Source organism: Lissotriton vulgaris, chromosome 8 (genome assembly GCF_964263255.1).
Source record: "Lissotriton vulgaris chromosome 8, aLisVul1.2, whole genome shotgun sequence".
Classification (NCBI taxonomy): Eukaryota; Metazoa; Chordata; class Amphibia; order Caudata; family Salamandridae; genus Lissotriton; species Lissotriton vulgaris.
In genome coordinates this window covers 141,391,627-141,417,396 of record NC_141696.1, presented here as the reverse complement: position 1 = coordinate 141,417,396, position 25,770 = coordinate 141,391,627, and the positions used below count along the sequence as shown (strand labels likewise).

General features: G+C 45.5%; 1 protein-coding gene across 1 annotated transcript in view; it reads right to left on the bottom strand.

The window, feature by feature from the left end:
* Positions 1-25,770, bottom strand: part of LOC147693626 (acyl-coenzyme A amino acid N-acyltransferase 1-like) — a 163,004-nt gene that overhangs the window by 72,559 nt on the left and 64,675 nt on the right. The window contains exon 2 of the mRNA XM_086933243.1: positions 763-965. Coding sequence (XP_086789369.1) covers positions 763-965 — 203 coding nt within the window. The remainder of the gene's footprint in view (positions 1-762; positions 966-25,770) is intronic.

Here is a 25,770-nt window from a genome sequence, read left to right as displayed (position 1 = left end):
CCCAGTATCTAGATCAAGTTGGATGCCTGCATGATTACAATCAACCACTGGATGAAGTCCTACTGTGTGAAGCGGAACATTGACAAGACTAACATCTTGATCTTAGAGGACATCACTACACAGTGGTACTCCATCTGGTGCCAAACAATGTCCCAGAAAGTAATTTAAATGTGTTGGTCAACATATGTTTGTGAAAGTTCGTTATCCACTATAGGACTGTTGAAGAGTAATTTCAGAAACAAATGTATAGACTTACATATGGATCTCCTCTAAAGGCGTGCCCTTGCAGACAAAGTACTAGATTACAGGACACTAATAGGAGACATGAAATGTTAAATAAGTACCGAGTATATATATGGCTTAAACTTATCTACTTTTTGGACTCAGTTAAACCTGTGCAGCATTGGGCCTGTGCTGGATATCTGGTTAATGAGAATTGCCATGCAATGCATCTTAATATTGCTATTGGCTGATAATCAAAATGTATTATCAAAATGTCCCCCATGTAGCTACATCATTTTTCGAAATGGAGTATTTTCTAGTAAGGTTTTGATTTTTTTTTACTCTAGCCCCCCAACTGACCCGGCACCCACAAGTGCGGCCCTCCGCCACTAACCAGACTGTAATTTTTGCCTGCGAGAGAACATTGGTGAGTACACATGCTCTAGCAGGACTTGGGTGTTTATTTAGGGAGCTTCTAAATGGCGAACCTAAAGTCGGTATTACCCTATTCATGACAAGGTGGAGTCAGAGAAAACATACCTTGGGGTGCTTCAATAGGAGGTCTGCAGCTTCTTCAAAGTACTCCAGATCCACATCGTTCAGTGTATCCGGCAGGTCATCATAGCCTAAATAGGCCAAAGCAAGTGTGGCAAAGCCCCGGCTCGCAAGAAGACCACTGCGGAAGTCCACGAGACCCCAGACTAGTCCTTGCATTTCAATGACTCCAGGGAATGGCCCATCTCCTGTGACATAAAAGACAGCTAAATGTTGACAGCCCATGAGATTAAAGGAATACAGAGGATATACAGTGAGCAGTGAACTTAGATAACTGAAGGGTTGGTAGGCATTTTTATATATGGTTTATTCCATGCAGTTTAGTCTTGTGTAGCAGTTACACAGGTATTTAACTAGAACCTGGGTCCAACGGCAAAGGTTATCGTTGTAACACCAAGCATTGCAGAATAGGGTATTTATTGACTAGCACACGCTGGGTTCTCGGCTCAGGGCCTGCAAAGCCAAATGTACATTTTCTGGATGAGCCATTGAAATAAAATCACAATGATTGCCCCATTCACACACATTCAAGTGCTGAAAGCTTGCAAATTAGTTTATTTCTTTAGCTAAAGTAAGGCATTGATTTATTATCATCTATGGATAATTGCTATTTACACAAAGATATAATCCAATGAAAGCTGCAAGTTGGTGTTAATCTCTCATTGATTCTTGAACATGTGTCTTTCAGGGGCAGCATCGGTGAATTGAAGAAGAGAAAAGTGGAGGCAGGTCTCTGAGAATGGATCAGAAAAGTGCAAGAAAATCAGGGATCTGAATGGAATAGGAAACTAGTAAAAAAATACACTCAATTATACAACCAAGGAACTACATTAGGCCATACTGGCTAATGTAGTGGGAATAAACAACAAAACAAGGGAGAGGAAGTGAAACTTCATTGAACCCCATCTATCCGGAGAGGGTCCTCACTTCACCACTTGCACATCCCCCACCCATTTTTTCACACGTCAAGCTGTAATTTACATTGACCGTCCATAATTTGTCTTATCCTTTCCTTGTCTCTCTATCTCATTTACTCCTTATTTCACCATTCGCTTAGCTCTTTCCGGCAATGTTCCTTCTCTGTCTTTCTCTGTCCTTCAAGTCACCTCTTACTTCACTCCCACTCCATAAAGCCGGGCTACTTGCCCTCTTTCTAATAATAATAATAATAAAACATTTATTAAGCGCATGGCTGCACAGCTGTGTATCCCCGCGCTGATTGCTGAAAAAAACTCACAGAGAATCAAGAAAGGAATGGAATCACAGGCTTATTGAGGAAAGAGATGGGTTTTCTGTTTGGCTCTGAAAAGGGTTTCAGAGGGTTCCATTCTTAAGTGAACCGGAAGAGCATTCCAATGTTTCACTCCTAGGTAGCGAAAGGAGCGGCCACCAATTTTTGCTCTGTGGACGCGGGGGAGTTTGAAAAGAGACATTCCTGAGGACCTAAGGTCTCTGGTAGGGTGGTGGATGGTCATGAGGCCTCTTAAATAGGTAGGACCCTTGTTGTGGGCTATCTTGTGGGCATAGCAGAGGCTCTTGAATTTTATTCTCTCCCTAACGGGGAGCCAGTGAAGTTTAGACAATGCCGCCTTGGCAGAAGTTCTTTTGGGAAGACCTAGTACCAAGCGGGCTGCCGCATTTTGTAAGCATTGCAGCTGGTGAAGATGTTTTTGGTTGAGGCCTAAAAGGAGAGCATTCCCATAGTCCAGGTGAGGTGTAATAAGTGCATGCACGATAGTTTTCCTGGCTTTGATAGGAATCAGGTCGATGATTTTTCTAAGAATTCTTAATGTGCCAATGCATTTTCCAATGATCTTGTTGACATGGGATTTTCCTGATAGATCAGAGTCGATCATGATCCCTAGGTTCTTGACCTTCTCAACAGGGCGAGGGCATTCGCCCAAAGTTGTGGGCCACCACGCTTGAGACCATAGAGAGGTATTATTCCCTATCACTAGCACCTCTGTTTTGTCTCCATTAAGCCGGAGGCAATTACTGTCCATCCACATGGCGACAGCAGCCATGCACTCCGAGAAGTTGGAGGCATACTTCTCGGTATCAGGAGTAAGCTTAAACATAAGCTGAGTGTCATCGGCGTAGCTAACAATGCCCACCCCAAAGTTCTCTATGATCTGAGCCAGGGGTTCCATATAGATGTTGAACAATGTAGGGCTCAAACTAGAGCCCTGTGGAACCCCATAGCTCACGGCACGAGAAGATGATTTAAAGGGCGGGCAATGAAGCTGGAAAGATCTATTCGTGAGGAAAGATTTAATCCACGCCAGTGCATGGTCTTTTACTCCGATGTCTGAAAGACGGGACAGCAGCGTGGCATGTAGCACAGTATCGAAAGCTGCGCTTAAATCAAGCATGACCAACGCTGCTGTTTCACCCTCGTCCATCATCTTGCGGATATATTCCGTGGAATACAAGACAGCTGTCTCCGTGGAGTAATTAGGTCTAAAGCCGGATTGAGTAGGGTGGAGAATGTTTTCTGCTTCTAAAAACGCCATTAGTTGGATATTGACTATTTTTTCGATTATCTTGGCACATTGAGGCAATAGGGATATTGGCCTGAGATTTTGAAATTGGGTGACCGGAATGTTGGTTTTTTTTTTCAGAGGGATGACCTGGGCGTTTTTCCAAGCCTCCGGGACATGACATTCTTTGAAAGAGAGGGTAATAAGTTGGCTTATTTGATCCATAAGGGTATGGTCCATGATGTCTTTGCACTTATCTAACGGACACACATCATTAGGGGAGCCAGAATGGATACTGTTAATTATGCTGGACAGTTTTTCTTTGTCAGGAGTGTGAAAGTGGGTAAGAGTGGTTTTTTGAAGAGGGGGTGTTTTCTTACCGGATGTGGGGGGAGTGGGGAAAGTGGCATGAATTTTCTCTACTTTATTGACAAAGAAGTCCGCAATTTTTTCGCATAACTCATTTGAATACGTATCCTGCGTATCCAGGCTCGACGTGTCTGTTAGTTCCTTATAAATCCGAAATAGTTCTTTAGATGGATTTATAGCCTCTTCAATTCTGTTTTGATAGAAGAGACTTTTTTCCTCTCTTATAAGTCTCTGATAAGACTTTAGTTCTTGTTTGTAGGTCTCCTTAAGTTCCGTGGAGTAGTTCTTTCTCCATTTTCTTTCAGTCGCTTTACAACGGGCTTTAGCTACTTTTAATTTTTCTGAGAACCACGGTTCAGATTTTGTTCTCCTGGCTGGGGGCTTACACGTCCAAGGAGCAATTTTGTCGAGTGCCTTACTCAACCATAATTCATAAGAGTTCCAGGTATCTTGTAAGGACTGACCTTGGGGAGGGGGGTGGGTTTTTAATTCGTCAATCAAGCGTTCAGGGGTATAATTTTTCCAATTACGACGCTTGGCATACAAGGGTTTGTTGACAATGTTCTTAGTCCTGGTCTTAGGTATGTTAAACATGATCATATGGTGGTCTGACCAGATGATAGGGACCGGAGGTTGTATGTCAATGCCTTCCCAGGTAGCAAAGATAGGGTCGAGAAGATGGCCATGTTTGTGTGTGGGAGAGGTGGAGAGCAGTGTTATCCCCAAAGCGTGTAGGGCAGTCTTCAGTAGTTGGGTTTCCTTAGCATTGGGATCTTCAAAATGAAGATTTAGATCGCCTAGAATCATAAAATTGTTGTATTTGATAGCTAGTTGCGTCGCCGTTTCTATTAGCTGGTTGCAAAAGGGAGTAGCGTTGCCTGGGGGCCGATAAATGAGAAGCCCAGTAATGGTCATACAAGGGGTCACTTTAATAGTGAAAGTACCGCTTTCACTGTTAGCGATGCCCTTGTTAGTGAGGGTGCATTCCAGTTCTTTTTTGAAGATCATTGCAAGACCTCCACCACGCTGTATGGGCCTATCAATTCTCAATAAGCTGTAATTCAGCGGGACTGTCTCAAGTATTTCGGGGGATGAGGATTCTTCTAGCCAGGTTTCGGTTAAAAACAGTACATCAAAGTCATGATTTTGTAATAGGTCATGAAGTTCCAGTTTGTGTTTGACCATGGATCTACAGTTCAGTAACATCAATTTGAGATTAGGTGCAGGATGGTTAGAGTTGGAATCGTTGTAAAAGCGGTAATTGCATATATTGCATTGTGAAGGCAGTGCATTGGGGTCTGCGGAGTGCCAGCATGATTTGATAGGGGTCTTACCGATTTCAAGTCAAGTCAAGTCAAGTCAAGTCATAAAATTTGTATAGCGCACTACATACCCAGAGGGTTTCAAGGCGCTTAGGAAGGGGGGGAGGATTATTTGTCAAATATCCACGTTTTAAGCTGCTTTCTGAACGCTACGTGATTCTGGGTGAGGCGAAGGTAAGCGGGGAGTGAGTTCCATGTTTTGGCCGCCAGGTATGAAAAGGATCTGCCTCCCATGGTGGTCTTGTTGATGCGAGGTACATTGGCGAAGGCTTGGCTGGAAGAGCGAAGTTGGCGGGAGGGGGTGTAGAAGGACAGTCGAGAGTTGAGGCAATCTGGTCCGATGTCGTAGAGTGATTTGTGTGCGTGGGTAAGCAGTCGGAAAGTGATCCTCTTATTGACGGGTAGCCAGTGGAGGTCTTTCAGGTGGCCAGAGATGTGTTCGTTGCGCGGGATGTCTAATATGATCCTGGCTGAGGCGTTTTGGATTCGTTGTAGTTTCTTCTGGAGTTTAGCGGTGGTACCTGCGTAGAGGGTGTTTCCGTAGTCCAGTCGGCTCGTGACTAGAGCGTGGGTGACTGTTTTCCTTGTTTCGGAGGGGATCCAGCGAAATGTTTTTCTGAGCATGCGAAGAATGTTAAAGCAGGAAGAGGATACGGCGCTGACTTGTCTGTTCATTGAGAGCGAAGAATCCAGGATGATGCCAAGGTTCCGTGCGTGGTCTGTCGGGATGGGTGCTTTCCCGAGGGCTTCCGGCCACCAGGAGTCGTCCCATGCAGAGGTGGATGTACCTAAGATGAGGACTTCTGTTTTGTCTGAGTTCAATTTCAGACGGCTGTGTTTCATCCATTCGGCGACTTCTTTCATTCCTTCGTGTAGGTTATTTTTGGCGGTGCTGGCGTCCTTGGTGAGAGAAAGGATCAGTTGAGTGTCATCCGCGTAAGAGATGATGTTGAGGTTGTGCTGGCGGGCGATGGCCGCGAGGGGGCTCATGTATACGTTGAAGAGGGTGGGGCTGAGTGAGGATCCTTGAGGTACGCCGCAGATGATTTCAGAGGCCTCGGATTTGAATGGTGGGAGGCGGACTCTCTGGGTTCTTCCGGTGAGGAATGAGGTGATCCATTCAAGTGCTTTTCCTTGGATTCCTATGTTATTGAGGCGGTGTAGAAGGGTGCTGTGGCAGACTGTGTCGAAGGCTGCAGAGAGGTCGAGGAGGATGAGGGCGACTGTGTCTCCATTGTCCAGTAGAGTTCGAATGTCGTCTGTTGCTGCGATGAGGGCGGTCTCAGTGCTGTGTTTGGCTCGGAAGCCAGATTGTGAGGGGTCGAGTGATTTGTTGGCTTCGTGGAAGGCGGCGAGCTGGTTGTTGACGGCTTTCTCGATGACTTTGGCCGGGAATGGAAGAAGCGAGATGGGGCGGTAGTTTTTGAGTTCGGTGGGGTCCGCTGTGGGTTTTTTCAGGAGGGCGGTGAGTTCAGCGTGTTTCCAGTCTTCCGGGAAGGTAGCGGAGTTGAAGGAGCAGTTGATGACGTCTCGGAGGTGCGGAGCTATGACGGAGTCTGCTTTGTTGAAGATGTGGTGAGGGCATGGGTCTGTGGGGGATCCAGAGTGGATGGAATTCATCAGGCGGATGGTGTCCTCAGTGGAGATTGGGTTCCAGGCGTTAAGGGTGTTTACGGGGGGACGATGGTCAGCAGATGGTAGGGTGGGTTGGCTTCCGGGTTGGTTGTCAAAGGTGTTGTGGATGTCAGCAATCTTGTTGTGGAAAAAAGAGGCTAGGGAGTCGCAGAGGGTTTGAGAGGGGGTGATGTCGTTGGAGTTGGCCGAGGGGTTGGAAAATTCCTTGACGATGTTGAAGAGTTCCTTGCTGTAGTGGGCGTTGTTGTCAAGTCGATCCTTGAATGCTGTTTTCTTGGCTTTTCGGATCAGTTGGTGGTGAGTGCGGGTGGCGCTTTTGAAGGCGTCCTTGTTGCTAGTGGATGGGTCTTTTTTCCAGGCCTTTTCAAGGGAGCGGCACAGTTTCTTGGACTTCTTGAGATCATCGTTGAACCATGAGGCTTTTTTGCTGCCAGGTTTGCTTTGACGTTTTTTCAGTGGTGCTAAGGTGTCGGCGGTGTTGGATAACCAAAGGGTGAGGTTGGAGGCGGCTTCGTTGGTGTTAGAAGAGAGGGCAGGGGAGGTTCGAAGGAGCGATGTGGAGATCTGATCCGTGGTGATTTTGTTCCAGTTTCTTTGTAGAGTTGGTTGTAGGTGGATGATGGGTTTCGGCTTATTGTAGGTGAAGTGAACGCAGCTGTGGTCAGTCCAGAGGAGATCCGTAGTGTGGCTGAAGGAGACATGGTTGCTGGAGGTGAAGATGGGGTCGAGTGTGTGACCTGCGATGTGGGTGGGGGAAGTGACCAGTTGTTTAAGTCCGAGGTTGGCGAGGTTGTCCAGGAGGGTGGCGGTGTTGCGGTCGTTGATCTTTTCAAGGTGGAAGTTGAGGTCTCCCAGAAGGATGTAGTCTTTGGAGGGGAGCGCGTGTGGGGTGATGAAGTCCGTGATGTCTTCGCTGAATTTTGCGCGGGGTCCTGGAGGTCTGTAGAGGAGGGTGCCTCTAAGAGTTGTCTTGGGGTCGATGTGGATCTGGAAGTGAAGGTGTTCGGAGTTAGCGAGGTTAGCGTCGGAGCTGGTAGAGATGCGGATGGATTTCTTATGGACGATAGCGATTCCTCCTCCTGTATGGTTGGTGCGGTCCTTGCGTGTGATCTTATAGTCGTCAGGGATAGCGATGGCGATGTCAGGGGCGGAGGAAGCGTTCATCCATGTTTCCGTTAGGAAGGCGACGTCAGGAGAGATGGTGTCTAGTAGGTTCCAAAGGTCAATGGCGTGCCTGTGGACCGAGCGGGTGTTGAGAAGGATGCATTGTAGGTGGTTAGGGTCGGGATTCTGTTGAGTGGTCGTAGCGGAGATGTTGTCCGTGCCGTAGAATTTGCAGGAGTAGCAGGAGAAAGGTCCATGGGTGCGTCCAGGAGCGGCTTGGACACAGTTGGGGGCGCGACCTGGGTTGAGGGCTAGGAGGGTGGTGGCATCGTAGGTAATGCGGGGGGGCTGGGAAGCGCGAGAGGCAGGGGGTCTGGCGCTGGGCGCGGTCCAGGCGCGGACGGGCGTAGACGGGCTTACCTTTGGCGCACCTTACCGAGTCCCCTGCCCCGCGCCCCGTCTGGTCGCCGACGGGCGCAGACGGGCAGGACTCTGGCTTGACTCCGGCGCGCGATCGGCGCGCACGCAATGCGCGTCCGCTGCGCGGAGCCATGGACGTATGTTTTTAAGCGCTCGAAGCGCGACGTGCAGCGCGAGCCCTCACAAAGATGGCCGCTGCCTGACTCACAGCCAATCTATTGTCCCACCTGATGCCGGTCTAACAATCGACCGCTTCCCAGGACAGGCAAGTTAGTTGTTTCTAACTACAGAAAATAGCCCAAGTACAATTCAGCGTACAGCGCTAATGTGGCAGGTAATTCTACTCTCGTAATTTCTCCCCACCCTTTGTCCCTTTACATGTCCATCGCCTGGTTCCGGAGTAGTGTGCTACTTGCTGAAAAAGCAATTTTATGCCTCGTCAGGGTAGTAAGTGCTACATGAATGCAATTGGCAAAGCCAAAAGATCTGGACTTGGAAAACAGTTGCTTTAAAAAGAAAAAAAGTATATATATATAACCAGTGATCAAGACTACTGTGTAGTCGAAACGCGTTTGGCAGCGGCAATAAAGAAATCGTGAAATCTCACTTGGCGTGGTCATTTATGCAAAGGAGTGTGAGGGACTCAATCCGAGGAGTCCTACCGAGACGACGCAACTCTTGATCTGGTGGAGGCAGTCAATACTTGGATATTTGCTGTATATATATATATATATGTTCACTGGAAAAACCATGGATTTCAGAGACGTTATAGTTAGAAATTAGCATTTAAAAAACCATAGAAATTCACTGAAAAAACATTTTCAAGGCCGTTATAGTTAGTTGCACATTTTACTCATACAAAGCCAGAGAAATTCAGCCTTTATAGTTAGTTGAGCTAACTATAACTGGAGTGCCCCCACAATGCACTGCTGATGACGTCACATATTACGTCATTCATCACATGGTCAGTGACATCACTGTTGACATCTCAAATGACATCACTGATTACATCACTAATCACATCATCCAGTGACTGTATATATATACCGAGCTGTATTGAAGAATGAGTCAGCAATATCAATGGTAATGACAGGCCTCCCCCAAGCAGTTCCTAGAAGTTGGTCGTTTGACCGTTCACTGCTTTCAAAACAAGACTCAATCTCCTTCTTGGTAAATGAAAGCAAGTGTTTTATGGATCTTAATATTGGCACGGCCACTCCATGGGGCATATTACCAAGCAGTAGCGATAATTATCGCTATTGCTTGGTTAGCGGGGGAAAAATATCGCCGAGCACCGAGGATTTTTACCGCTGAGATACCTTGATATTATCAAGGTTTATCTCAAAAGCGGTAAAAATCCTGCGAAATGCATGAATATCGCTGAAAAATAAGCGATATTCATGCATTATCGTGACAATCCTCTTAGCCATGTTATCCCCTTCCATTGGATAACATGTCTAAGAACTGCTATTAGCAGGCGTTAGCTTTTGGAGATGTTCGCGCTTTGCGCGAATATTTCCAAAAGTTGGTAATAGGAGTTAGAGATGTTAGCGACTGTTTTCAGTCGCTAACATCTTGGCACGCCCACTTTGCATGTCATTAGCGATAATTATCGCTGACATGCAAAGTGGGCCCCTAAATGCCCGCTATCGCCTACCAGCTGTCGCTAACTGGTGTTAGCGACAGCTTGGTAATAGGGAGATAAAATTATCGCCGCATTAGCGGGAAAAAGTCCTGCTAATGCGGCGATAATGCCCTTGGTAATATGCCCCCAGGTTCTGTATGGGACTCTTTTAAGGCCTTTCTTAGGCGCCAAATCACTTGTAAGGTCTTTCACATGAGGAAGATGTACAGAGAGGAGGTATCTTCAAGTGAGGCTGAAATAGGCAGGTTCCAAAGAGAAATTGACTTACAGTCATCTGCCTCGCCTTCTTAATATCAGGAGCTACAAGACAAGCTGGTCCGAGCCAAGGGAGTTCTGGATTCCGTGCTGAAGGCACGTGTATTACAAAGATGGGAAGTTAGCAAAATCGCCTATTTCCAATATGGTGAAGGTGCAGGGAAACTCCTATCCTGGAAGTCCAAGACCGATCAGGTCCGGAACAACATTTGCTCAATTATCCATGACAATGTGGTTTATTCTTCGGATGAAGAAATTAGAACAATTTTTCGATCTTTTTTGAAAGCATATACAAGGAGGGTAAGGATATTAACCAGGATTCTATTGTGGATTGGCTAAACGAGACATCTTTGCCATCATTGACCTCTGATAAATCTGCGTCTTTAGATCAGGTGATTACACAGGATGAGGTCAAGAAGGCTATGACTAGTAGCAAGTCCGGGAAGGCGGCGGGCCCTGACGGCCTTCCTGCTGAGATTTATAGGCTTTTAGAGCAGGCGATTGTCCCATTTTTGACCTCCTTATTCAATCAGATTCTTCAGGACGGGATGTCACCTCCGACCTCCTGGGATATTGCGTCAATAACTTTAATCCTAAAACCTGGTAAAGCAGCATCCTCTTGCGGGTCATATCGTCCAATTTCCATCTTAAATGCGGACTATAAAATCTTTGCTTCAATATTGGCCAACAGGCTAGTCATGGTTGCGGGTGACATTTTACATCAAGACCAGAGAGGTTCTGTTAGGGGTCAGCAACTCTTTGAGTTGACTTACGATCTAATAGGTGCAATTGATATTGCATCATCCGCTGGTTTGCCCTTGGCTGTTCTTACGTTGGATGCCACCAAGGCCTTTAACAGGGTGAATTGGGCGATCCTGTCGGGGGTCCTGGGTAAGTACAATGTGGGAGCAGGATTTCGCCGAGCAGTTGGATTACTCTATCAAAGCCCTTCAGCCTGTCTCTTGGTGAATGGATCTCTGACCGACCCTTTTAACATCACTAGGGGAACGCGTCAGGGCTGCCCTCTCTCCCCCCTCTTGTTCGATCTGTATATCGAACCCTTCGCCTAACGGTTGCGGGAGGATACTAACATCAAGCCTTTTAGGTATGGGGGATGGGAGAAAAGTGTGGCTCTATACGCGGATGATATTCTGATTTTTACTTCAGATTTAAGTACAGCACTCCCTTCTGTTATTAAACTAGCCTTAGATTTCGGAGGGATCTCAGGATAGGAGGTTAATGCCTCTAAAACTGATATTATGACTTGGAATCATAATGATTTAGTTGTGGGGGTTCAGCCCAGCTCACAAATGCAATATTTGGGTATAGAAATTGTCTAAGATGTCAACAAAATTGTCGAGACCAACTTCTTTGCTATAGTGAAAGAATGTCGGAGACTTATGAGTTCCTGGTCATCATTGCCTTTGCCCATTCTGGGAAGGGTTAACCTAATAAAGATGACCATATTGCCCAAGTTCACCTCTTTATTTAATACTATTCTTCTTTATTTTGAACCGTCACTTTTAATTAAATTACAGAGTGACATCAACTCATTTATTTGAGCTCAGCGTAATTCTAGAATTGCCTAGAAAAAAATGAGGCGCCGTAGACAGAAGGGGGGGCTAGCAGCCCCAGATCTTCAATTGTATTCATGGGCATTTCAACTCACCCATTCCCGCATAATGTTGAAAACCCCACTAACACTGGGATTGGTTGCATGTTTAGTACCATGCTTAGTGGGGCAAAGTTAGCAAAGGATGGGTTTCTTTTCAAATTTGGGGACCCAAAATTTTTCAAAAAAATAAAACTGAAGGTTTTGCAGGGTATGGCCAGAACTTGGACCAAGGTCTGAAGCTCCATTAAACTAGGATACTTCTCTAGCAAGGCTCCTTTGTGGGATTTATCAGGGGGCCCTAGTTGGCTCAAAGATAGCCTTGCTTTGTCTTTGAGAAAGGTCGGGTGGGAAGTTTGGGGTGACTTGTTTGTTGATGGGGTACTTATACCAGGGATTTATTGAGCATTAGAATAGGCCCTAATCTGTCGAGGTTTAAATATTTACAGATAGCAAGTTGGGTTCATGTGCAATCCACTGTTAAGTTTAGACTGTGGTAACCATCTAGAAACGCAACTATTTGATAAAACCCCGGCTAAAAAGGAGATATCATTTTGGTACCACTCAATGTTGGAGGAGATCGACGGCGAATTCAAACTGCCCGATAAAATCTGGCGGAGCACTTTTCCAGACCTTGACGTGGAAAGTATTTGGTTCAGCTCTTTTCAGATATTATGTGAAATAGTTAAACCAGCGTGGCTTCGACACAACCATCTTTTTTCCCTACACAGGGCTTACTACTCGCCGCAAAGGCTCTCAAAAATTTTCTATAGATCAACCGGTTGCCTGTACGAGGTGTGGGGCAATAGCGGCCACAGATTTACGCATGTTTTATGAGTGTCCTCTCTTGTCTCAATTTTGAATCTCTATAAGTACTTCACTTTCAACTTCCCTGGGTTGCCAGATTATGATAAATTCTTTATTGGTAATTTTTGGAGCTATGGAGGGGGTTACTGGCCCTTTCAAATATCTTCTCTTTTACTCTATTCTTCTGGCCAGAAGAGAAATTTGTAAAAAATGGAAGGACCCCATACCACCATCTTTTTCTGACTAGCAGACATCGATGTTGCAGATCTCAAAACTCGACCTATTGAGAACAGGGAACGTAAACAAGAGAGCCTTTTGGCACCTTATGAAGTGGAACTAACTTTGAACCATATGTTTTTTTGGGGGGGTTTTGCCCCGTTTGGTCCAATGATTATGCTGCCTTTGGTCTCCTTCGCTCCTTATTTCTGCTGGTATACTCTGTCCTGCTGATTTCGATCTATTGGCAGGTATACCTGTGCAGCAAACCAGTGCCCTTATAGTTGCTGACTGTGGGTCCTGGAGATCGCGATGTCAATGATTAGGTGACCCGTTGTAATACTGTTTCACCTATCCAGTTATCTGAGGCAGTGTGTCGCTCTCTGTTATGACCTTAACGGTGCAACCAGGGTAGACAATGAGGACAAAAAAAAGAAGAAGAAAAAAAAAGAATGAGTGGCTGTATAAGTGTCTGACTGGATGATTTAGTAGGTGCGTGACTGACTGTATAAGTGAGTGACTAAACATGTCTTACTGAATGCATGGATTTTTGACTAATGTGTGTGAATGTCTGTATCAGTTTGTCAGGTGGTGTGTAAGGGGCTGCATGGGTTGGTGAGTAGCTATATGATTGTGTCTATGGGTTATTGATAGGTTGTCTGAGTATGTGTATGGGTGTCTGAGTGTTTTTGTAGGTGGGTGGGGGTGTGTGACTTTGTGCATAGATGTGTGAGTAGGTGATTAAGTGGGTATATAGGTTGAAGAGTGCATCTGCAAAGGGCTGTATGGAGGTTAGTGTAGTGTGTGTATGCTGGTGTTGGGTAGTGAATGGATGTCTCAGTGGTACATATGCGAGTAACTACATATGTGAAATGCAGTATATGTGAGTGTTGGAGTGATTGTGAGTGTCTGTATGGATGAGTGTGTGCTCATATTATTGATTGTAGAAGAGAGTAAGTATGTGTTAATATCTATATGAATAAGTGAAGTGGTGTGTGTATAATGGTATAGGTGAATAAATAGGAGTGTGATTGATTCTTTGCATGTTTTACTAGGTGTGTGAGTAATTGTATGGGTGAGTGGTGGTGTGTGAGTGTGTGTATAGGTTTATGAGTGCATATGATAGTGCTGTTCTGTTGAGTGACTGCATGTATGAGTAAGTGTATGGATGAATGAATGGACATGTGTGTAGACCAAGGAAAGAGTGAGTGGGTATGTAATAACTAGTATTGGTGTGTCCATGGTTTTGAAAATGGTAGTTTGCATTTTAGAGTGGGTGTATGAAAGGTTATATTAGGGTGTGAGGAATTGCATCAGATTATCACGTTAATTATGTGATTACTGATGTAATCAATGATGTCATTTGAGATGTCATCAGTGATGTCATCAGTGATGTCACTGACCTTGTGATGAATGATGTCATATGTGACATCATCAGCAGTGCTTGTGGGGGCGCGAGTTATAGTTAGTTCAACTAACTATAATGGCCAAATTTCTCTAGTTTAGTATGAGTAAATCAATCAATCAATCAATCAATCAATCATTTGTAAAGCGCACTACATACCCGCGAGGGTCTCAAGGCGCTGGGTGGGGGGCCACTACTGATCGAACAGCCAGGTCTTGAGTATCCTCCTGAAGGTCAGCAGGTCTTGGGTCTGTCGTAGGTTCAGTGGGAGGGTGTTCCATGTCTTGGTGGTGAGGTGGGAGCAGGATCTCCCAGCGGTGGTTGTTCTTCAGCTGCGTGGGACAGTGGCGAGTGAGAGGTCGGCGGACCGTAGCTGGCGGTTGGGGATGTAGAAGGAGAGCCGTCTGTTGAGGTAGACTGGGCCAGTCTTGTGGAGTGCCTTGTGTGCGTGGGTGAGGAGCTTGAAGGATATCCTCTTGTTGACGGGGAGCCAGTGCAGGTTTCTCAGGTGGGGGATGATGTGGCCATGGCGTGGTACATCGAGGATTAGTCGTGCCGAGGCGTTTTGGATGCATTGTAGTCGTTTGATGAGCTTGGTCAGGGCTCCCGCGTAGAGGCCATTTCTCCGTAGTCGAGTCTGCTGCTGACGAGGGTCTGGGTGACTGTCTTTCTTGTATCTGTCAGTATTCACCTGTAGATCTTGCGGAGGGTGTTGAAGCAGGAGGAGGCAACGGCGTTCATTTGCTTGGTCATTGAGAGCGTTGAGTCGAGGATGATTCTCAGGTTGCGTGCATGGTCGGTGGGTGTCGGGGCTGCCGCCAGTGCGGTCGGCCACCAGGAGTCGTCCCAGGCTGAAGGGTTGGAGCCGAGGATGAGGACCTCTGTCTTGTCTGAGTTAAGCTTCAGACGGCTGGTCTTCATCCAGTCGTGACGGCCTTCATTCCTTCCTGGAGGTTGGTTTTGGCTGTGATGAGATCCTTGGTGAGGGAGAGGATCAGCTGAGTGTCGTCAGTGTAGGAGATTATGTTGAGGTCGTGCTGTCGGGCTACGTGTGCGAGCGGGCCATGTAAATGTTGAACAGTGCAGGATGAAGGAGGATTTCTGGGGTACACCGCAGATGATCTCGGAGGCTTTGGAACAGAATGGGAGAGGCGAACGCTCTGGGTTCTGCCGGAGAGGAAGGAGGTGGTCCAATCCAGAGCCTTGTCTTGGATCCCTGCGGCATGGAGGCGTGCGCGTAGTCTGTGGTGGCAGATGGTGTTGAAGGCGGCACAGAGGTCTAGGAGAATGAGTGCTGCGGTATTGCTGTTGTCCAGCAGGGTCCTGATGTCGTCAGTGGCGGCGATGAGGACAGTCTCGGTGCTGTGGTTGCTGCGGAACCCTGACTGGGAAGGGTCCAGGATTCTGTTTTCTTCGAGGTATTGGGTTAGCTGTCCGTTGATGTTTTTCTCGATGACCTTGGCCGGGAAGGGGATCAGAGAGATGGGCCGGAAGTTCTTGAGGTCTCTTGGGTCTTCCTTAGGTTTTTTGAGTAGGGCGTTGATCTTGGCGTGTTTCCAGATCTCTGGGAAAGTCGTGATCTCGAGGGAGAGATTGATGACGTTGTGCAGGTGGGGTGCGATGGTGCTGCTTGCTCTGTTGAAGATGTGGTGCAGGAATGGGTCCGACAGAGAGCCGAAGTGGATTGAGCTCATGGTTGATGGTGTCATCGATGCTCACGCTGGCCCAGGCTAGCAGGGGGTCATGGTCGATGGTGTACGGAGGGTCTGTTATGTTGCTGTCTGTTGGGGCTGTCTGGGTATTAAAGCTGTCGTGGATGTCTGCTATCTTGCGGTAGAAGAAGGTGGCAAGGGAGTCACACAGGGCTTGCGACGGTGGGACGTCGTTGTTGTTGGCGCTGGGGTTGGAGAGTTCCTTCACAATGTTGAAGAGCTCCTTGCTATTGTGTGCATTGTTCTCGAGGCGGCCTTTGAAGGAGGTCCTCTTGGCCGCCCTGATGAGGTGGTTGTGGTTGCCGATGGCGTCCTTGTGTGCTGCGTGGCTGTCCGGAGTTTATTCACTGTGCCATTTCTTCTCTAGTTTCCGGCAGGCTTGCCTGGAGGCTAGGAGTTCTGGGGTGAACCAGTTGGCCCTTTTGCTGGTGTCTCTGTGGGGGGTTTCTTCAGCGGGCGAGGGTGTTGGCGCAGTCCTCGATCCAGCGTCTGAGGCTGTAGGCAGCATTGTCGGTGTTGGAGGGTTCGGTGGGTGGGCTGAGAGCAAGGTTTGCATGTAATTTGTCTTCCGTGATTTTGCTCCAGCAGCGGCGGGGGATCTGTTGGGTGCGGTGGTGTGTGGTGAGTTTGTGGAAGGTGAAGTGGATGCAGCGGTGGTTGGAGGAGTTCGGTGGTGTGGCTGATGGAGACGTACGGGCTTGAGGAGAAGACTGGGTCGAGCGTATGGCCGGCGGAGTGGGTGGGCGTTGTGACGAGTTGCTTCAGTCCGAGGTTGGCGAGGTTATCGATCAGGGTTGTGGAGATGTTGTTGTTGTTGTTCTCGAGGTGAAAGTTCAGGTCTCCAAGGAGGATGTAGTCGGTGGAGGTCAGGGCGTGTGTGCTGATCAAGTCGGCGATGGAGTCGCTGAACTGGGGGCAGGGTCCGGGGGGTTGGTAGACGAGGGTGCCTCTGAGTGTGGAATTAGGGTCTGTGTGGATCTGGAAATGCATGTGTTCGGCTGTACTGAGCGTGTCGTCAGTGCTAGTAGAGACCCTGATGCTGTTCTAGTGGCCAATGGCGATTCCTCCTCTGACTCCGTTGGTGCGGTCTCTGCGGGTGATCTTGTAGCCGTCTGGGATGGCTATGGCGAGGATGGGTGCAGAGGAGTCATTAAACCAGGTCTCTGTCAGGAAGGAGACGTCTGGGGATGTGGTGTCGAGCAGGTCCCAGAGCCCGACGGCATGCTTGCGTGCGGAGCGGGTGTTCAGTAGTATAGATCGGAAGTGGTTGGGGTCTTTCTTGGCGGGTGGTACGTCGGCTCTGAGGCTGGTGTAGCTGCAGTTCCGGCAGGTGAAGGGGCCGTGTGTGTGTTTCGGGGCGGCCTTGAAGCAGGTGTGGCTCCGTCTGGAGTTGAGAGCGTACTGAGTGCTAGCGTAGTAGTGGCGGCGGTTATTGTGGTGGGTGCGGGGGCAAGGGGTTCTGGCGCTGGGCGCGGTCTAGGCACGGACGGGCGCAAACTGGCTCGCCTTAGGCGCGCCTTCTGCACGCCAGCGGGGCGGCCGCGGGGCGTCCGCGCAGCGGCTGGCAGGTTAAAACTTAAAAAACATGGTGCCTCTTGTTTCTCTTTTCTTGCTCCCTATACCTGGAACTCTCTCCCTCTTTCAATCCGGCTTTCTTCTGATTACACCATTTTTCGTAAATCTCTCAAAACCTATCTTTTTCAGTTAGCTTATGATTAATCTCTCCGCTCACACCCGACTGCTCTGTCTTTCCACTTGTCCCTGAGCTCCATGAAACCAATTGGTGTCCGTGCGCGGTAACAAATTTCGCTAACATAACATAACATATATGGGGAGGTGGGAGGGAGAAGCAGCTGGGAGGCGGGAGGTGGGGGCAGCGAATGGGCAGTGGACAGTCAGGGGGGCGGGGCCGCTGGGGACGCAGCAGCGTGGGCGGTGAGGGACAACAAAGGTAACAGAAGGAAAAGGGGCACAAAAATCGAAGGTAAAACGAGTGGCATAGAAGGAAAAATGGCACAAAAAAACTAGTGGAACAAAGGGCAAAAGGGGCACAGAAACAAGGGAAAAACAGGTGGCACAGAGGGCAGAAGGGCACAAAAAAATGAGTGGAACAGAGGGCAGTAGGGCACAAGGCTAAAAAAACAAGGGAAATACGAGTGAAACCGAGGGCAGAAAGGCACAAAAACGAGGGGAAAACAAGTGGAACAGAGGGCAGAAAGGCACAAAAAACGAAGGAAAAATGACTGGCACAGAAAGCAGAAGGGCACAAAAAAATTGGGAAAAACAAGTGGAACATAGGGCAGAAAGCCACAAAAAACGAGGGAAAAACGAGTGGAACAGAGGGCAGAAAGGCACAAAAAATAGGGAAAAACAAGTGGAACAGAGGGAATAGGGGCACAAAAACAAGGGAGAACAAGAGGAACAGAGGGCAGAAAGGCACAAAAAATGAGGGAAATTCGAGTGGAACAGAGGGCAGAAAGGCACAAAAAAGAGGGGAAAACGAGTGGATCAGAGGGCAGAATGGCACAAAAAATGAGGGAAAACGAGGGAAAACGAGTGGAACAGAGGGCAGAAGGGCACAAAAAATGAGTGGAACAGAGGGGAGAAGGGCACAAAAAACTAGGGAAAAACGAGTGGAACAGAGGGCAGAAAGGCACAAAAAATGTAGGAAGAATGAGTGGAACAGAGGCTGAAAGGCTCAAAAAACGAGGGAAAAATGAGTGGGGCAGAGAGGCACGGGGCAGCGAGGGGAATAGAAGGGAAAACCGGGCAGAGACACGGGGGCAGCGAGGGGTCAGAAGGAAAGAACGGGCAGAGAGAGCATGGGACAGAGAGGGGAACAGAGGGAAGAAAAAGGGGCACGGACCACGTTCAGGCAGCGGAGGAGGACAGACAACAGCAGACACAGACACAACAATGAAAATACAGGCATTACAATAAAAGCAATAAAGCGGAGGATGAACAAATCGACCTATGGCCTATCATTGGCCACCAGAGATGAGGCGCAGGTGGTTGACTGCAGGTGGTGGAGGGCCCCGAACTTCCTCGGCAGCTGGAGCAGGGAGGCACAGGCGGTGCTGTGCGGGGGGGGCGACTTACCTGGTGGGGTCAAGGGTCGCATTAAAATGTGCAACTAACGATAAGGGCCCTGAAACTTTTTTTTTCTGTGAATTTCCAAGGCTTTTAAAATGCTAATTTCTAACGATAACGTCTCTGAAACCTATGTTTTTTTAGTGAATTTTTAAGGTTTTTTAAATGCTAATTTCTAACTATAACATCTCAGAATCCTATGTTTTTTTCAGTGACCATCAAAGTTTTTTTTAAATGCTAATTTGTAACTATAAAGTGCCTGAAACCTATGCTTTTTTTAGGGAATATATATAAAAACAATTAGGAGACAAAATATCAATAAAGCCAGTGCTAATACAACACATGGCCAAACAGACTTAAGCAGTGCGGTCAGTTCAGAAGTAGAAACTGACGCAGAAGGCACAAGTGGAAGAAATGTTAATTTTGGCCTGGCACCATCAGTGATTGATGAATTTGCTTTTTTAGAACAGAACGAAGGTTCAACCTGAGACCGAGACAATTCGTCCAATACGCCAAACCTCCAAGAGGAAAAGGCAAAGGAGCAAGAGGACGAAAGGCACAAAACTACTCTGGGCAAGGAGATCCCGCCAAGAAAAAGAAGAATTAATAGAGGAGGACACAACTTCTATTGTCAACCTTACGGATATCAAGCTGCCAACAGCAGAAGAAAAAATATTGAAGTTGGGTTTATCATTTTGTCCAGAAGAAAATTTTGATTATGTCTTCACAAGGATTGACACGTTTAAATTTGTGCGGAATCTTAAATTGAAATAACATTTTCTGAATAGTGCGAACTCTGCCAATCTAACTGGGAATCTAATAGAAGTAGTGGAAAGCAATGAACTAAGAGTAGATGATATGAACCTTATGTTGGAAGTCCATCAGATGCATCTAGGTACTCTTAATGAAAGTGCATCTAGCAGAGAGAATATCGGACAGGCAGCAGATATAGCTGCAGAGGAAGGATTAAACATCATGAGCAATGACCCTACATCATTCAGACCAACTTCAAGATTTACCCCAATCACCAGCAGAGACTCAATTGATATTTACAATGAACTTGTGGTAAATGATTTAAATGATCTCTGTACAAAAATTCACTGAAGAACTAATAAATTTCACAGCAGCAAAAAGACTATCATGCTTTAGTTAATAAGCTAGCAAGCGATTTAAACTGCATTATTTGTAATGCCGATAAGGGTGGAAATGTAGTGTTATGGGGGAGGCAACAATACCTGATGTAAGCTTACAAACAGCTTAACAATCGACAAAACTATGTGAGAATAGAAGAGTCTATTATGCTCAAAAGTCACTTATTATACAATTGTAAATTGTCAGAATGGTATACGCAAGGTCTTCTGAAAAAAGATGAAATGTCATTTCTCAAAATAGATAAACCAGTAACACCGGTTATGTACCTAATACTGAAAGTGCATAAGGACCAAAAAAATCCCCCTGGTCACCCAATTATCTCAGCCATTCAGAGTGCCCTTTCCAATACATCGAAATATATCGATTCATTCCTATGCCCACTAACTAAATTGCTGCCCTCGTACATCCAAGATACTGGGGATTTTTTGAAAAAGGTCTATAATCTGCCGTGGGAAGAAAATTACTTACTAGCAACCATCGATGTAACCAGCCTCTACACCAGTATACAACATAAAGATGGTCTTAATGCAGTAAGCTACTTCCTGGGCAGCAGACCAGTTAAATACTGGGCTCATACACAAGGACCAGGACGCCCCTTCGCTGGGGCAGCTGTTGCGCCTAATAAATGTTATTAACATAACATAACATAACATAACATAACAAATGCTTGTGGAAATGACTACGATATGTCTACAGAATAATTACTTCCTCTTCAATGGGGAATTATTCCATCAAGTCTGTGGTACTGCGATGGGCACCTGCTTCGCCCCCAGTTTTGCTAATTTGCATATGGTCTGGTGGGAGGAGCAGGTAGTCCAGAAGCAGTACCCAGCAATCTGGCAGACAAACATCATGCATTGGAGTAGGTTTATAGATGACCTCTTCATTGTATGGAAAGGCTCAGAGATGCAATTGGTCAACTTCATCAAGGCATTACAACATAATGACTTGAATCTGAAGTTTACAAGCAACATAAGTAAAACTGAAGTCAATTTTTTGGACGTTACTGTCTATATTCAGGAAGGCAAACTTGAAACATCACTCTATCGAAAGCCAACAGCGAGCAACACGTTGTTGCACGCAAAAAGCTTTCATCCACACAACTTGATTCGCAGTATCCCGTACGGGGAGAGTCTAAGAACCATACGAAATTGTAGCAATACAAATACATGCAATGATGCCCTTGACAATTTGAGTCAACGCTTTAGAGCTAGGGGATACACCTCAGAGTGTGTGGCCTCAGCAGTTATAAAAGCGAAAAAGAGACCTAGAGAAGAAATTATTTTTGAAAAAAGCAACAGTGCAAAGAGAAAAGCAAATGAGGATAAAAATGTCTGTAGAATGATCACTACCTATAACAACCAACACAATCAAGTTAGAGGTATCTTAAACAAGCACTGGCATTTAATACGAAGTGATCCAATTTTGGGAAAAATTGTTACCAAAAGACCACAATTGACATTTCGGAAAGCCAGATGCTTTAAACAGATGTTAGTAAGCAACACTTTGAAAGCTCCACTTCCGAAAATACCATAAAAGCTATGGCTTACTAAAAAAGAGGGTTTTGTCAAGTGCCATAAGTGCAAGGCATGCCTTCATGGGAAAAACACCTCTACTTACTCTTCTAATCTCTTGAACAAGAAGTTTAAGATCAAAGGGCATTTTCATTGCAAAACAGACCACGCTGTCTACGTGCTTCAGTGCTCATGTGGCCTGAAATACGTAGGCAGCACCACGCTCCCCATACATAGGAGGATTTTGAGGCATTTACGGGCAATTAAAAATGGAGATAAGGCTTATCCTGTCGCAAGACATTTTGATAAAAAACATCAGAGAGGTGGGAACTATGAAAAAAAGTTGTGACAATTTGGAGTCAATGTATATCATCAAATTGAATAGTAAATACTCGGGAGGTCTGAACATGGAAGAAGATCTACATACATACTTGTAATTGATAAGCAGGAACAAATCCCCTCCTGAGTTTGCAGATGCCTTTTAACACATTTTATATTTTATTTTTAGGGTCACATTTATGTTTGTTTAAAGTCCAGAGCAAAATGATAGACACAATGTATTGTGCTTAGCTGTAATGCCCACTTGGGCTATACTTAGATAATTGATCGGCAAAAAACACAGCGGATTGACTTATTAGAGCACTTGCTCGATATCGTTTTCATATAACATGTTGCATTATTCATTTTGATTGCACAAAGTCACTTTATTACAGTGTATTTTTAAACCATAGAATATTGAGACAAATGTATTTCGCATTGTATGTTTACATGGTTTTACAAGACGCATTTACGCTGTAAAATAAGCCGTAGATGGAGTTGGTAACTCAAAAAACTACTAGTCTTTTTTCCATAGCACTATCAGTGTAGTTTCATTCACGTGACATGACGGGGATGGGCTTTAAATATGGTAAACTTTATTTTCACTGTGGTGATCAAGCCTGGTGAACAGGCGAAACGCGTCCCAGCAGCCTACTTGTGTGAATAAAACTTTTTGAAAAGCAGAACATGGCGTCGTCTTCCTGTGCCTTGGGTAGAGGATTTTGATAATTAATTAAGGATGTGGTCGAGTCAGTCCTTTCAGACAACGCACTCTTCATTCAGGAGCTGCGGTGGTTTACGACTCGGCGATTGGAGCCGTATGTATATATATATATATATATATATATATATATTCACTGAAAAAAACATAGGTTTCACACACATTATAGTTAGGAATTAGCACTTAAAAAACCATGCAAATTCATTGAAAAAACCATAGGTTTCACACATTATAGTTAGCTGATCATTTCTCTCATACAAAACCTTTGAAATTCCTCCGTTATAGTTAGCTCAGCTAACTATAACTTGCACGCCGGCAATGCACTGCTGATGACGTCACATATTACATCACTCATGACATGGTCACTGACATCACTCATGACATCTCAAATGACATCCCTGGTGACATCTCATATCACTGATGACATCACTGATGACATCATCCAGTGACTGTGTGTTTCTGTAAAGTTTAAATATGTTTCACATATTGAAGAATGAGTGGGTGTATAAGTGTCTGGATGAAGGATTTAGTAGGTGCGTGACTGACTGTATGAGTGAGCGATTAAATGTGTCTTACTAAATGCATGGGTTAGTGACTAAACTGTCTGAATGTGTGCATCAGTATGTCGGTTGTTGTGTAAGCTGCTGCATGTGTTGATCAGTAGCTATATGAGTGGCTATATGGGTTATTGATTGGTTGCCCAAGTATTTGAATGGGAGACTTAGTGTGTGTGTGGGTGGCTGGGAGGTGTATGACTCTGTGCATAGATGTGTGAGCAGTTGATTCACTAGTTGTATGAGTTCAAGAGTGCATGTGGAAACAGCTATATGGGCGGTTGACTGTGTGCATGGGTGTGTTGGTGAGTGAATGGATATCTCAGTGCTACATGTCCAAGTAAGTACATATGTAAAACACAGTGCATGTGAGAGTTGGCATATATAAATGACTATACATGAGAGCCAGTGAATGTGTGAGTGGCTGTATGGATCATTGTGTACTTGTATCAGTGATTGTATAGGAGAGTAAGTATGTGTTAGTATATGTTTGAATAAGTAAGGCGTTGTGTGTATAACTGTATAGTTGAGGAAATGGAAGTGTGATTGAGTCTTTGCATGACTGACTAGGTGTGTGAGTAACTCCATGGATGAGTGGCAGTGTGTGAGTGTCTGTATAGGTGTATGAGTGCATATGATAGTCTTGTATTGATGAGTGACTGTATGTATGAGTGATTCTATGGGTGAATAAGTGAATGTGTGTGTAGACCTAGGAATCAGTCAGTGCGTATGTAGTAACTGGAATGAGTGTGTCAATGGTTTCAAGAATGGTAGTCTGTATTTAACACTGGGTGTATCAAAGGTTATATTAGAGTGTGAGGAGGTGCATCGTATTATCACATGAATGATATCATCAGTGATTTGATCAGTGATGTCAAATGAGATATCATCAGTGATGTCATTTGAGATGTCATCAGTGATGTCAGCAGTGATGTCACTGACCATGTCATGAATGATGTAATATGTGACATCATCAGCAGTGGATTGCGGGTGCGCGAAATATAGTTAGTACAGCTAACTATATAGGAGCAATTTCAATGGTTTTTTAAATGCTAATGCTAATTCCTAACTATATAAGGCCTGAAACCTATGGTTTTTCAAGTGAATTTGCAAAGTTTTTAAAATGCTAATTCCTAACTATATAAGGCCTGAAACCTATGGTTTTTAGGTGAATTTGAGAGGTTTTTTAAATGATAATTCCTAACTATATAAGGCCTGAAACCTATGTTTTTTTAAGTAAATTTGCAAGGTTTTTTAAATGCTAATTCCTAACTATTTCAATGAATTTCAAAGGTTTTGTAAATGCTAATTCTATTAGCGTATAACGTTTATATATGTTATTAACCTTCTGGGACCACCTGAGCAGCCATCTTGTTTCTCAGGAGAAGTGAGGCACAAGAGAGCACAAAACAAGAGTGGAAAACACGAAAAGGGGGCAGGGTTGAGACCCCCTGACCCCCTAGCCCTTCTCATGAGGTCCCATAAGGACCACCAAGTGCAAAAAAAGTATTTTTTTTTTTTAAATCGCGGGGTACGCGCAGGGTACACGCTTGGGGCTTGGGGTTTGCCCTTGGGGGTCCATTTGGGACCCCCTGAGAAAGGCTAGAGGTTTTTGTGCCTCAGTTCTCCTGAAAAACAAGATGGTAGCCAACACTTCCTGTTTTGGACAGTTTGGAATGTTGACAGTCGACTGCCAGCCAATCAGAAACTCACTCGCGCACGTAAGGGTACGCGCACGTACGGTGCGCATACGGTGAGCGCATATAGATATATAATTTGCTCAAATTCAATTTTCTCAACAACTACTGGAGGGATTTTCACCAAATATAGAAAAGGCACTACTGCATACCTGTATCTACCATTTTGCCAAGTTTGGTGTAATTCCGTTCAGCCGTTCGGGCTGTAGCCGTGTCTAAAGGTCTCATAGAAAATGGCATTTGAAACATTTCAAATTCGATTTTCTCAAGAACTACTGGAGGGATTTTCACTAAACATAGCAAAGGCACATCTTTATACCAGGCCCTATAATTTTGCCAAGTTTGGTGTAATTCCATTAAGCCGTTCGGGCTGTAGCCGTGTCTAAAGGTCCCTATGGAAATTAATACCTTTTTTCTCGGCCCCCGCTTGACGAATCCCCCCGAAACTTTCAGGAAAGGAGCGGAGCGGAGCGAAGCAATTTTAAGGAAAATTACACGCAGATTCCTCAATCGGCGCCAAAGTTATTCCCAATAGAATGTTGGGGATTTCCTATGGTAACTAGGTCCTAGCTATATATACCTACTGGCGACCGCCAGTAGGTTATATATATATATATATATATATATATATATATATATATATATATAAAACGCTCCAATTTCTCTTCACATGAGAAGAAAACAAACAGCACTCGAGGAGTCCTTTCAACCATGCAAGATTTATTTTGCAGGCGCTCTTCACAGACGCGTTTCGGCGTGCTGCCTTCGTCAGTGTGAATAACATCAGTGTACACATCACAATGAATTAACAAAGCATTTTTCTATTCATGGAAACGGTCAGAGGACAACCCCACTGTGGTCACTCTAGGCGCCATCTTAGAATGGTACAAATGCACCCTTACGATATTAACAAGGTATATAATTGAGCCCATCGATGGGCGTAATCCGTACAGGCATTGGGTATA